This window comes from Chrysochloris asiatica, unplaced genomic scaffold (genome assembly GCF_000296735.1).
Source record: "Chrysochloris asiatica unplaced genomic scaffold, ChrAsi1.0 scaffold00241, whole genome shotgun sequence".
Classification (NCBI taxonomy): Eukaryota; Metazoa; Chordata; class Mammalia; order Afrosoricida; family Chrysochloridae; genus Chrysochloris; species Chrysochloris asiatica.
Genome location: NW_006408759.1, coordinates 1,813,877 through 1,827,679, shown reverse-complemented (window position 1 = coordinate 1,827,679; position 13,803 = coordinate 1,813,877). Strand labels below are relative to the sequence as shown.

Here is a 13,803-nt window from a genome sequence, read left to right as displayed (position 1 = left end):
ACTCATAGCAACCCTGTGTAGTGTTTCTGAAGATGGGATGGTGGGTTTGTGTTGCTGACCTTGTGCTTAGCTGTCTAGTGTTATCCTACAGTGCCACACCAGGACTCCATTTCATTAGTAATACATCTCAATTTGGTTTAAAATAAGGAAAAGTGTGTGTCAGGACTGTATCCTTTCACCAAACTTATTCTATATGTATACTGAGCAAATAATCTAAGAAGCTAGACTGTATGAAGAAGAATGTTGCATCAGGATTAGAGGAAGCATCATTAACAATCTGCTAATATGCAGATGACACAACCTTACTAAAAATGAAGAGCACTTGAAGTACTTACTGATGAAGATCAAAGACCACAGCTTTCAATATGGTTTACATCTTAGCATAAAGAACATAAATATTCTCACAATTGGGTAAGTAAGTAGTGTCATGATAAATGGAGATAAGATTGAAGTTATCAAGTATTTCATTTTACTTGTATCTACAATCAACACCCATGGAAATAGCAATCAGGAAATCAAATGGCATTACATTGGACAAATCTGCTATAAAAGATCTCTTTAAAGTGCTAAGAAATAAAGATGTAACTTTAAGGACAAAGGAGCTCCTGAGCCAAACCATACATTTCCCCAACAGCTTCATATGCATGTGAAAGCTAGACAATGAACAAGGAAGAAGGAAGAAGATCCAATGCCTCTGAATTATGATGTTGGCAAAGAAATATATAGTCAGAGTGCTCCTTAGAAGTGTGGATGGCAAGTTTTTGCCTCACATACTTTGGGTATATTGTGAGGGAAAAATCCTGGAGAAAGACATCATGCTTGGTAAAGTAGAGAGTCAGTGAAAATGAGGAAGACCCTCAACGAGATGAATTGTGTTTATGGCTGCAACAACGTGCTCAAACATAGCAACATATATGAGGATGGTGTTGTTGCTGTTGTTGTTAAGTGCCAACGAGTCAATTCCAACCCATAGTGACCCTCTATAGGGCTTCCAAGGAGCAGCGGGTGAGCTTGAACCGCTGACTTTGCAGTTCAAATGGCTTTGCTGTTTGGTGCATTAACCCAAAGCATCACACCAGGAGTCCGAGGATGGTGTTGTTGTTGTTGTTGTTGTTGTCAGGTACCACCGAGTTGGAGCTGACTCATAGAGACCCCATGTACAGCAAAACGAAACAGTGTCCGATCCTGGGCCAACCTCACTACCGCTGCCACACTTGACGCCATCAATGATGCCACCTGGCTGATCCATCTCGTTGGGGGTCTTCCTCTTTTTCTCTGACCCTCCATCTTACCCAGCATGACATCCTTCTCCAGCGACTGTTCCCTCCTGACAATATGTCCAAAGTATGAGAGACGGAGCTTAGCCATCCTGGCCTCCAAGGACACTCTGGCTGCACTTCTTCCAAAACAGATCTATTGGTTCTTTTGGAAGTCCATGGCACTTTTAGCATTCTCCTTCAACACCACAGCTCAAAGGCATAAATTCTTCTACGATCTTCCTTATTCACTGTCCAGCTTTCACATCCATAAGAGGTTATTGAAAATACCATGTCTTGGGTCAGGCGCACCTTAGTCCTCAAGCTGACATCTCTGCTCTTCAACACTTTAAAAAGTTCCTGTGCAGCAGATTTGCCCAATGCAATATGTCATCTGATCTCTTGACTACTGCTTCCACGAGTGTTGATAGTTGATCCAAGAAGAATGAAGTCCTTGACAACTTCAATCTTTTCTCTGTTGATAAGAATGTTGTTTATTGGTCCAAAGGATGGTGTAGGACTGGGCAATATTTTATTCTATTGTACATACGGTCACTATGATTCAGAACTGACTTGACTGCACCTAACAACAACAAGACATCTTAATTGCCAAACCATATTTACATTTTCTACTTTTTAATATGAAACAAAAATATCAAGGACCTACTGATGGATCCTGATCAGAAGATAAAAAAAAAATGTGGAATAGAATTTCCAATTCTTATGCACCAGAACTTATTAGAACCATTGGGACTGAGGACCTTGGAATCTATTGCCCAGAGATAATCTTTAAGTTCTGAACCAAAATTATTCCTTGATGTCATCTTTAAACTTAACAACCATTTAGTTCAACCAATAAAGAATGTTTGCCTTGATCAGTGCAGTCTTTTAAAGAATTATCTAAGTGAAATCAAATTGATAAGAGTAACTAAAACGCAGAGGAGAAGTTTAGAAGACAGAGTTTAAGTTAATGGTGGTGAAACAAAATGGGTAGAGAGAGCAAGAACGGTGATACAATGTGAAGAATGTAGCCAATGTCATTGAATGGTTGTTGTTTGGCATCATCCAGCTGAACTACAATAGAACTAGTCATACAGTAGAACTAAACGCTGCCTAGTCCAGAGACAGCCTCATAAGAATTCCTATGTTTGAGCACATTGTTGTAGCCTCTGTGTCAATTTGTCGTACTGATGAGTCTCCTCTTTATCTCTGGCCTTCTATCAAACATAATGTCTATCTTTAGGGACTGATCCCTCCTGAGAACATGTTCAAAGTACCTGAGATGAAATCTGGCCATCCTATACTTCTTCCAAAGTAGATTTATTTGTTTTCCTAGCAGCCCATGGCACATTTCATATTCTTCCCCAACACCATAACTCAAAGGCATCAATTCTTCCTTATTCAATGTCCAGCTTTCATATGCATATGAGGTGATTGAAAATACCAGAGGCTTAGGTCAAAGAGACTTCTTTGTTGTTTTTTTAAAAAACACTTTAGAGAGCTCTTTTACAGCAAATCTGCTCAATGCAATACATAGTTTGATTTCCTGGCTCCACGTTCCATGGTGGTTATGGATCCAAGTAAAATGAAAACCTGGACATATTTAAATTTTTCTCCTTTTATCATAATATTATTTACTGGCCCAGTTGTGAATATTTCTGTTTTATTATGTTGAAATGTAATCTACATTAAAGGTTGCAGTCTTTGATCTTTATCAGTAAGTGCTTCAAGTCCTTTTTTGCTCTCAGCAAGCAAGGTTGTGCCATCTACATAGACAAGTCATTAATGAAATGTGCAAAGACCTGAAGTTATAAAATCAAAGGGGAAAAATACCCTCAGCATTGCTCAAGCTACAAAACCTGAAGAATAAATTCAAGCCTTAACTTGAAATATTAGAGAACTGTATAGGTAGAGAACATTTGAATTATGATGGTGGCAAAAATACTGAAAATACCATGGACTGCCAGAAGGATGAACAGATTTGTTTTGGAAGAAGTATGGACAGATTGCTTCTTAAAAGCGAGGAGGGTAAAACTTCATCTCTCGTACTTTGAACATGTTGTCAGGAAGGATCAGTCCCTGGAGAAGCGCATCATGATTGGTAAAGTGGAGGGTCAATGAAAAAGAGGAAGACCCAATTGAGATGGACTGAAACAATGGCACATAATGGCAATAACAATGGGCTCAAACACAACAGCAATTGTGAGGATAGGACAGGATCTGATAGTGTTTCCTTCTGTTGTACATTGGGCAGCTGTGAGTCAGAACCAGCTCCACAGCACCTAACAACAATAACATGGACAAAATATTAAAGAATAAAGGAAACGTCAAATAAAGATGAAGGGAAACAGAGTCACAGTACCAGAAAGGAGATGGTTGATGTGGTCAAGCATGTCATCAAGAACGAATGGTGTTTAAGGAAGAAGTTTAAGCTGCACTGTAGGCACTGGCAAAAAAAAAAATAAGACTCCAGGAACTGATGGAATACCAACTGAAGTATTTCAGCTTATGAATACAGTGCTGGAAACACTCACTCACTGAACTGTTTGTTATTGTCGTTGTTAAGTGCAGTCCAGTCTGTTCTAACTCATAGTGACCCTGTATAGGGCTTGCGAGTTGAATATCATCAGTTAAAACAAGGCCAGATGCCAACTGTGGAACAGAAAATCAATTGCTCAAAAGCAATTTCAGGTTGAAGCTGAAGAAAATTAAAACAAGTTCACAAAAGCCCATCTCAAGAACAGATTTGATGCATTAGACACTAATAATAGAAGACCAGAAGAGTTGTGGGATGACATCAAGAACATCACACAGGAAGAAAGCAAAAGGCCATTAAAAAATAATAATAATAATAAAAAAAACCAGAAAAGACCAAAATGGATGCCAGAAAATACTCTGAAATGAGCACAGAGATGCAAAAGCTAATGGAAGAAATGGGGAAGTCAAGAGTTGAACAGAAAATATCAAAAGGCAACATGAGAAAACAAAGTAAAAAATTATAATGAAATGTATAAAAGGAAAGAACACACTCAGCATTTCTCAAGCTAAAATAACTGAAGCAAAATTTCAAGGCTATACTAGCAACATTAAAGGATTATATGGACAAAATATCTAATAATGCAGAAAGTATCAAATGAAGATGGAAAGTGGTGGTACCTTGAATTTATCTAATATGGGTTTTCTATCCCAAATCACCTTAATTCCCACCAAGTGATTGGGTGGGACCAGGTAAATAAGGTATTGTTGTTGTTCTTAAGTGCCATCGAGTTGGTTCTGACCTATAGCAACCCTATCTAGGGTTTCAGAGAAGAGACTGGGGAGCATGAACCACCGACCTTACAGTTCAAACCAACTTTGCAGTCCAGCATATTAATCCATAGCACCACACAGGACTCCTTATATACAGGACTCTATGCGTAGTGGTTACAAATTGGGCTGCTAACCTTAGGGTCAGCAGTTTGAAACTACCAGCTGTTCCACGGGAGAAAGATGAGGCTTTCTGCTCCCATAAAGATTTACAGCCTTAGAAACCCTGTACAGGGTCGCTAATAAGTCAGAACTGACTCCACACCATATAACAACAACAACAACAAAGCTGGGATTGGTTAGTTTTGCCCTCCAGCTAGGAGCCATCTCAGAAGAAGATCCCAGGACCATCAAGAAAGGAAAAGCATGAGTGACACATGAGATCCCTACCTAGAGAAACAGCAACTTGAGAGGTGGTGACAAGAGGTCACGGCAGAGGCAGTGGTATGGAGAGACAGAGCATGGACTATGGACTAAGTAAAGAAAGCTGAGTGCCTATGGGCAGGAGACTAGCTTCCAGAATGTGTCCTTTGGACATTCACAGGCTGGCTAAAATAACTTTGCAGCAGGGCAGAGACCAAGGCTGAGAGGCTGAAAACAAGAGTGAGACATGCCTGCTGTATGGTAAAAAAGAGGCCTTCCTGACTAGAGAACTGCTGCGTCCTGAGTTGGTTTTGATCCTGAATTATACCCTGTTCAGTTCCCTAATAAACCCTATAATCGTGAGTAGAGTTATGAGTTCTGTGTGACCACTGCAATGGATTGTAGAACCCAGATGTGAAGCAGAGAGTGCTACAAGTGTTATGGGAGGAATGGTGGGTGTCAGAATAGGGTAAAGAAGGTTGTCTGATCTCTGTATCATAGGAATCAGCCTTGGGCTGATTTTGAGTTTGTTTCTCTTTTCCCGCTTGGAAAGCCAGAGGAAGTCAGACATGGTCTCCACATGGTTTTTGCAAAGGTATACACAGAGTCACTGTACCAAAAAAATCAGTCAATGTTAAACCATTTCAAGAGGTAACTACAATCGAGAACTGATGGTTCTGAAGGAAGAAGTCCAAGCTGCACTGAAAGCATTGGCAAAAAACAAGACTCCAGGAATTGACAGCATACCAACTGAAATCTTTCAACAAACTGATGCAGCACTAGTGCTACTAACTCATTTATACCTAATAATTTGGAAGACAGCTACCTGGCCAGCTGATGGGAAGAGATCTTTACTTGTGTCCATTCTAAAGAGAGGTGACTCAACGGAATGTGGAGCTCATTGAACCACATCATAAATATCACATGCAAGTAAAATTTTGCTGAAGTTAATGCAATAATGTCTGCAACAGTACATCAACAGGAAACTGCCAGAAAATCAAGCTGGATTCAGATGAGGACATGGAGTGAGGGATATCATTGCTAATGTCACATGGATACTGGCTGAAACCAAAGAATACCAGAGGATATCTGTGCTTTATTGACTGTGCAAGGAGTCCTGCTGTGGTGCTGTGGGATAAAGCAAGGTCGGTTTGAACCACAAGGTTGGTGGTGCAAACTTATCAGCTGCTCCTCGGAAACTCTACACAAGGTCGCTATGAGTTGGAACCAACTCCATGGTAGTTAACAACAACAATATTGACTATACAAAGGCTTTTGAATGTGTGGAGTATTACAAGCTATGGTTAACATTATGAACAATGGGTATTCCAAAACACTTAACTGTGCTCATGAGAAGCCTATACAAGAGGCAGTCATTCAAACAGAACAAGGAAATAACGGAATGATTTAAACTCAGGAAAGTTGTGTGTCAGAATTGTGTTCCTTCAGCATGCTTATTCAATCGATACATTGAGAAAAACAAATAAATCCAAAAATCTGGAGTATCTGAAGAAGAATGTAGCATCGGGATTGGACTGTGATATGCAGATGATACAACCTTGCTTGCTAAAAGTAAAGAGGACTTGAAATACTTACGATAAAGATCAAAGTTCACAGCCTTCGATATGGGCTGCACTTCAATGGAAAGAAAACAGAAATCCTCACAACTGGATCAATAAATAACATCATGATAAATGGAGATGAGATTGAAGTTGTCAAAGACAATATTTTCCTTAGATCCACAATTAACACTCATGGAAGCAGCAGCCAAGAAATCAAATAATGTATTACATTAGGGAAATCTGTTGCACAAGACCTCTTTAAAGTGTTCAAGGACAAAGATGTCTGTTAAAGTGTTAAAGAGTAAAGATGTCAGTTAGAGGAGTAAGGTGTGCTTGACTCAAGCCATGGTATTTTCAATTGCCTCAAATGCATGTGAAAGTTGAGCAATGAATAAGGAAGACAGGAGAAGAATCAATGCATTTGAATTGTGGTGTTGGAGAAGAATATTGAAATTACCATAGAATTCCAGAAGGACAAACAAATCTGTCTTGGAAGGAATGCAGACAGAATGCTCCTCAGAAGCTAGCGTGGTGAGACTGTCTCTCATACTTTGGACATATTATCAGGAAGAACCAATTGCTGGAGAAGGCCATCATGTTTTACAAAGGTTCATTGAAAAAGAGGAAGACACCCCAACAAGATGTATTGGCACAGTGGCAGCAGCAATGGACTCAAGTACAACAACAGTTGTGAGGATGACAGAGGTCCAGACAGTGTTTAATTTGGTTATGCATAGGGTTACTTTGAGTCAGAACCAACTCGATGGCATTTAATAACAACAAACCAGAGTACTGGCAAGGGACAAACTGAACACAAAATGATGACACACTACTCTAAAAAACTACTGTCACTGGAAAATGTGTGTGGAAATTGTCAAACAAGAGCACAAAAACTTGCTGTGTAAACTTTCACTAAAATCTCACTAAAATATTATTTTTTAAAAAACCTGAATAATTGATGGATGAATGTGTATCTTTGCACATTTTCATTTAAATATTTTATTAGCAATTATATGAGTTTCCCGTTAAGGGTCATAATTCATATTAAATTTTTAACACATTATAAGCTCTCATCCTGGTTTGGCACTGTGGGCTAATGCATCAGACTGCAAAGTCATTTGAACTGCAAGGTCAGTGGTTCAAGCTCACCGGCTTCTCCTTTAAACCCTATACAGGGTTGCTATTGGTCGGAACTGACTCGATGGCACTTAACAACAACAACAACAAACTCTTATTCTAGCTCTTTTCTGTTGTTGCTAATCCTTTATCTTACATCTCTGCTGGAACAATGTGTGAGAGAGAAGAGCAAAGGAAATAGTATGCCAATTTACATTACCCTTCCACATTGAAAAGTAGTAAAAATAGTCACCCACAGGGTTTCCTCTACCCACCAATTAGAAGCCACTTGGTCAACCCTTCTCCTCTTGGAGACCTGCCAAAGGGAAGCTCTGGACATCCACTTTCTTCCTTCATTCTCCTGCTCCCTCTTCCCTGAAGGACCCTTGAGCTCCCTACCTGATTGGAAGGTGATCTCACTGAACATCATCCAGGTGTCAGCAAAATGATATTGGCATTTGATAGCACTGGCCATGCGGTGGTGGAGGGGCACTGTGACGAATCGAGCACTGGGGTTGACGTCATCCAAGACAAGGGGGAAGGAGACAGCATTAGGTTCCCACTCATTGGCTTCAGAGCGAAAGTAGCACTGTACCTCCTTAAAGATCTTCACACCTTTAGCAAACATATTGTTGCAGTGGACCTGGCAGAGAGAGAGTATGTGAGTGACTGGTTAATACCGCCAGGTGGAACAGAAACATAATGCCAGTTTACCTAATAAGATCCTAAACCTGGATATTTATTTCTTGAACAGTTGGTGGTCTGCAATCTTCCGGATTATTCTCTCAAGGGACTTGTTGGTAAAGCCTTGTAAGCCTGGGTTGCAATCCCAGTCACCTACATGTAACTGTGTGTCCCTGGCTACCGGACTTCACCTTGTAATATCTTCACCTGTTATTTGAAGACTGGACCAGCATATTCTCAGGCCCTCCCTTATCTTTAAAACTGAGTCTATAACCCTGTCAACCACACTTTTCTGTTGGAAATTGAGTTATCTGTGGAAGCTACCTTGGGGAAGATTGCTATAGTACTTCCTTCTAAGTGCATTCCAATACCAGTCCAAAAAATTTACAAGTTTAGGTGAGAAACCGGAAATAGTATTATTAATGTTATTAGCTGCTGTCGAGTTCACCCCAATTCATAGTGACCTCATTCACAGTGGAACAAAACACTATCTAGTCCATACCATCCCCATGGTGATTTGTAGGATATCCATACGGTTTTCACAAATCCACTGTGATACATAGTGTTTCCATTGGCTGATTTTCAGTAGATCACCAGACCTTTCTGCCTATGTCATCTTAGTCTGAAAGTTCTGCTGAGACATGATCAGCTTCATAACATGAAGTGCATTGGCTGGGAATCAAATCAAGCTGTGTTGGTTAGACGACACAATTCGTCTTTCTTTTTAGAATTCTCATTTTAAGTGCTCTGTCTTAGCATTTTTTGTCCAGTGGTACAACAATTAATCATCTTTTTCAATACATTTAGATAAAGTCATTTGATGTGGGCATTAAGTCGTCCTCATCAATATTTCATGAAATGAGAAAAGAAAGTCTGTTGGAGATTAATTGATGTCCTCTAACCTGCTACATTGGCCACTTTAACAGGTTAAGTGTGTGAGTTTTATGGATCCTCAGGAACAATAATTCCATAGCATTGTTTTTTTTTAATAGTAGCACTTAGCTGTATTTAGTAACCCTCAACAAGTTGTTGTTGTTGTTGTTGTTAAGTGCCATCGAGTCGGGTCCGACCCATAGCGACCCTGTATAGGGTTTCTGAGGGTGTAAATCTTTACAGGAGTAGAAAGCCTCATCTTTCTCCCGCGGAGCGGCTGGTAGTTTCACTTAAATCAGTATTTAACTCAAGTCTCTGTGGTAGTTTAGTACCACTTCCTTTGGTTCATACATATGTGGAAACACATCTTTGTCAGTCACTAGCATACCACAACCATCCCACATTCCCTGAACATAAAGACTTCATAGACTGGAAAGCATTATCATCATCCTAGGAATATATATCTTGTTCTTGCTTTAATGTTTTCCTTTGTTCTTGTTGTGTTTTTAAGTGCCTTGGAGACAGTTTTGACTCAGTGACCATATATAGGATTTCTAAGGAGTGGTTGGTGGGTTTGAATCGCCAGCCTTGCGGTTAGCAGTTCAATGCTTTCCCTACAGCACCACTCCTTGAATTGTAACCCTTTAGGTGTCTTAAATAAGCTCCTCTGGTTTCTGGAAAGTCAGTGTGGTACTGCCATTCAAAATTTATTTTCAGCGGAAGAAGAAAATAGCATGAGTAGAAAAATGTAATGACTAGAGAAACAGGCCAGGTATAACCTTAAAAAATAGGATTTGTAGAACATTAAAGTTAGTGGAAAACTTTAGAATGATCTAGTCCTTTACTTACTAATGAGGAAATGGGAGCTCAGAGGAGTTGTGGCTTTCACACAGTCAGTCAATGGCAGAACTGACTCCTGAATCCTAGACTCCTAATCCAGTACCCTTTCCACATGCCATGCCACACAGAAATGGAGCAAACTGCCCTAACTTTTCCATTTGGATTTTCTCCTGAATGTTTTAATGATGAAAACATGTGTTAATACCTTCCTTGGGATGAATTAACTGTTCCAGTTTATTGAACACAAGTCAATGGAACATGACTTTTTAAAAAATCAAAGAAATACCATCTATAGTTTTAATAGATTTTTCAGATGTTTTCAAATCTGCAAAGTGTTGGATAAGTGGCCTGTGGGGAAAGTAATAATCTTTCCCACAGATGGTTTGGGAATTCTCCTGGAATGCAAATAAATAGTATAGGATTTCATTCCCATGTGGACTTACATATTTAACTAATACAATACATGCTTAAAACACATTAGCATATTTTCGGATTACATTTTAACTCTTGATTAAGAAACAATAGGCAATAATTTGTCTATGTGACCAAAAAAAAAAACCTCCATAAGACATCTCTTATTTTTCATTTGTCTCAGAAAAATTAAGATATGCAGAAGACCTCTTCGGTTTTGAAAGCAATATGCTTGAGTCCATTTCTTAAAAGTTTCCGGCACCTTCTCACTGTAGAACATGCTTTGGATAATTTTGACCTGTAATAAACTAACTAAACAGGAGCTGCAGGAAACTAAGGAAAAACAAAATCTATTAACTAAATATAACTTGATTTAAAATGTACTTTATTATTTGTGGAATTTAAAATGTACTTTATTATTTGTGGAACTAAATTCTCCCAAGAGTATGTATATATTTGTGATTGATAAAAAGTCCTCATAGATACCTCAGGATATATCTATATCTATATAGCAGAGTCCTGGTGTGGTGCTGTGGGTTAATGTGCTGGACTGCCAGGTCAGAGGTTCAAGATCACCAGTAGCTCCTCAGAAACTCTATACAGGGTCACTATGAGTCAGAACTCGTTTGACAACACTTAACAACAGTATCAACATATCTATATATGTGTACATTATTCAACAAAATAATCATGATTCTCTTAAAGTATATTTACTCCCCAGCCCTTGGGAAAATTGTGAAGGAAAATGCATTACACAAAACTGTGCACGCCTAAATTTTACAACTGTCAAAAAGAACCACCCTGGAACAATAAGCGAAGCATATGTTGAACCTTCTGTTTTCATCTTAAGTGTTCTTTAATGGTTGCTGTTATTTGCAGGTGTCTTTGAATTGGATCCAACTCATAGCAACTCCATGTACAACAGAACAAAATACTGCAACATCACCAGAATTGTTGCTGAGTTTGAGTCCACTGTTGCAAATACTGTGTCAAGTCATCTTGTAGAGGATCTTCTTTTTCGCTGAACCTCTACTTTACCAACCACGACGTCTTTCTCCAGTGGCTGGTTCTTACTGATAACATGCCCAAAGTATGTGAGGTGATTGATGTCGTACCATTTATGCTTCTAAGAAGCATTCTCACTGTACTTCTTCCCAGATAGATTTCTTTGTTCTAGCGGTACATAGTATACTCAATATTCTTCAACCACACCATAATTCATAGGCATCAATTTTTCTTCAGACTTCCTTATTCATTGCCCAGCTTTTACATGCACATGAGGTGATTGGAAACAAAAATGGCATGGATCAGCTACACCTTAGTCCTAAAAGTGACATCTTTACGTTTTAACACTTTAAAGAGATCTTTTGCAGCAGATTTGTCCAATGCAATATGTCATTTGATTTCTTGACTGCTGCTTCCATGAGTGTTGATTGTGGATCCAAGCAAAACAAAGTCTTTGATTACTTCAAACTTTTCTCCATTTATCATGATGTTATTTATTGGTCTTTATGTTCTTTACATCGATTTGTAATCCATACTGAAGACTGCTGCACTCTTTGATATTCATCAGTAAGTTCTATAAGTCCTCTTCACTTTTAGCAAACAAGGTTATGTCAACTGCATGTTGCAGGTTCTTAATGATTTTTTCTTTATATTGCCCACCTTCTCAGATTACAAGCTCAACATACAGAATGAATAAGTATGATGAAAGGATACTACCCTGCTGTACACCTTTCCTGATATTAACTTACACAATATCCCCTTACAGCATTTGAACAACCATCACTTGGTTTCTGTCCTAGTTCCACAGAAACATAATTGTTCTGAAATTCCTCTTCTTCATATTATCCATAATTTGTTATGATTCACTCATTCAAATGCCTTTGCATAGTCTTAAAAACACAGCTAAATGTCTTTCTAGTCTTCTCTGCTTTCAGCCAAAATCCATCTGACGTCAGCAATGATATCCCTCATCCCACATCCTCTTCTGAATCCAACTTGGAATTCTGGCAGCTCCTTGTCAGTGTACTACTACAACCATTTTTACAATTATCTTTAGCAAAATCCTATTTGTGTGTGGAATTAATTATATTGTTTGATAATTTCTGTATTTTGTTGGATCACCTTTCTTTGGAATAGTCACAAATATGGATTTCTTCCAGAGAGTGGTCTTAGAAATTTCCTAGCATAGAGTAGTGAGCACGTCCAGCATTTCACCCATTGGTTAAGCATTTACTAATCAAATTAATAAATATTATCACATTAATATCAGGAAATAACATAATAGACATGCATTTTCAACTTGACTTCTAGGCTTGTGTAAAATACAACGAATTTTTAGTTAATAGGGACTCATCATAATATATTTCCTTCTTCTAGGTTCCCAAATCATCTTGCATATCTCGTTTTGCAAATAAATGCTGCCTGCCCCACTGAACTGCAAATTGTCCGAAGGTAAGGACTATATATTATTCATCTGTGTGCCCACAGAACCTAGCACAGTGCTATGTATGATTTAAATATTTTTTATATATTTATAAGGGGATGGGTAAATTTAGAATGTGAATATTGAATTTGAAGAGAGAGATAAATATAAGTAGAGCTACTAGTTTGCTGGCCATTAATATACTGCACACAACTATCAGATTCAATTGCCCACTCTCTTGCTTGAGTTTCATGTGGAGTTCCCTCATGCTCCTTTGTAAACCTTCGTAAACATCAAGCATATAAGCTTCTGGGGTCTCTTTCTTACATGCAGCAAAACAACTTTTCTCTCAACCCTCTATTTGTAAGTCCCTAGTTTTTCTCATGCTAAGAAGGTTTGACATCTACTCTGGCAGTTTTATGCATGCATTTTCCTACACTCCCTTGCTTTTCTCTCTAAAACATATTTGTGATTGAATAAGAGAAAGGGAAAACAATCACTTGTTCTAGATACTAGGAAATTCTCCATTTTATTACTAGAGATGTCCTCAAACCCTTATAGAAAGTTGCATCTCTTTCATGAGAGTCTGACTGTGAGAAAAGGACAATCAGGCCTTAAGCTCCCTTCCCCAGATCTTCTTTACCAGTCTGCAGCATCAGCTCGGTCTTTGGACTTTTTTCAAGCCTTTCTGCTTCCATCACACCACTCAGCAATATCTACCCACTCCAGTTCTCACTCTTTCTTAGCTTCTCTGTGATGATAAACTGACAAAAATAAATTCTACTATTGTATTCAATATTCTCTTTTAAATGTTTTACTCTCTTCCAAGTAATATACTTGCACTTTCACACAGACTTTCAAGACATAGTGTTTTGTTGTTGTTGTTGTCAGGTGCCATCGAGTCGGAACCGACTCATAGCGACCCCATGCACAGCAGAACGAAACAATGTCCGATCCTGGGCCA

At 38.7% G+C, this 13,803-nt stretch overlaps 1 protein-coding gene across 1 annotated transcript in view; it reads right to left on the bottom strand.

Annotated features, from left to right (window-relative positions):
- Positions 1–13,803, bottom strand: part of DDR2 (discoidin domain receptor tyrosine kinase 2) — a 90,472-nt gene that overhangs the window by 24,337 nt on the left and 52,332 nt on the right. Inside the window, exon 7 of the mRNA XM_006873426.1 lies at positions 8,003–8,246. Coding sequence (XP_006873488.1) covers positions 8,003–8,246 — 244 coding nt within the window. The remainder of the gene's footprint in view (positions 1–8,002; positions 8,247–13,803) is intronic.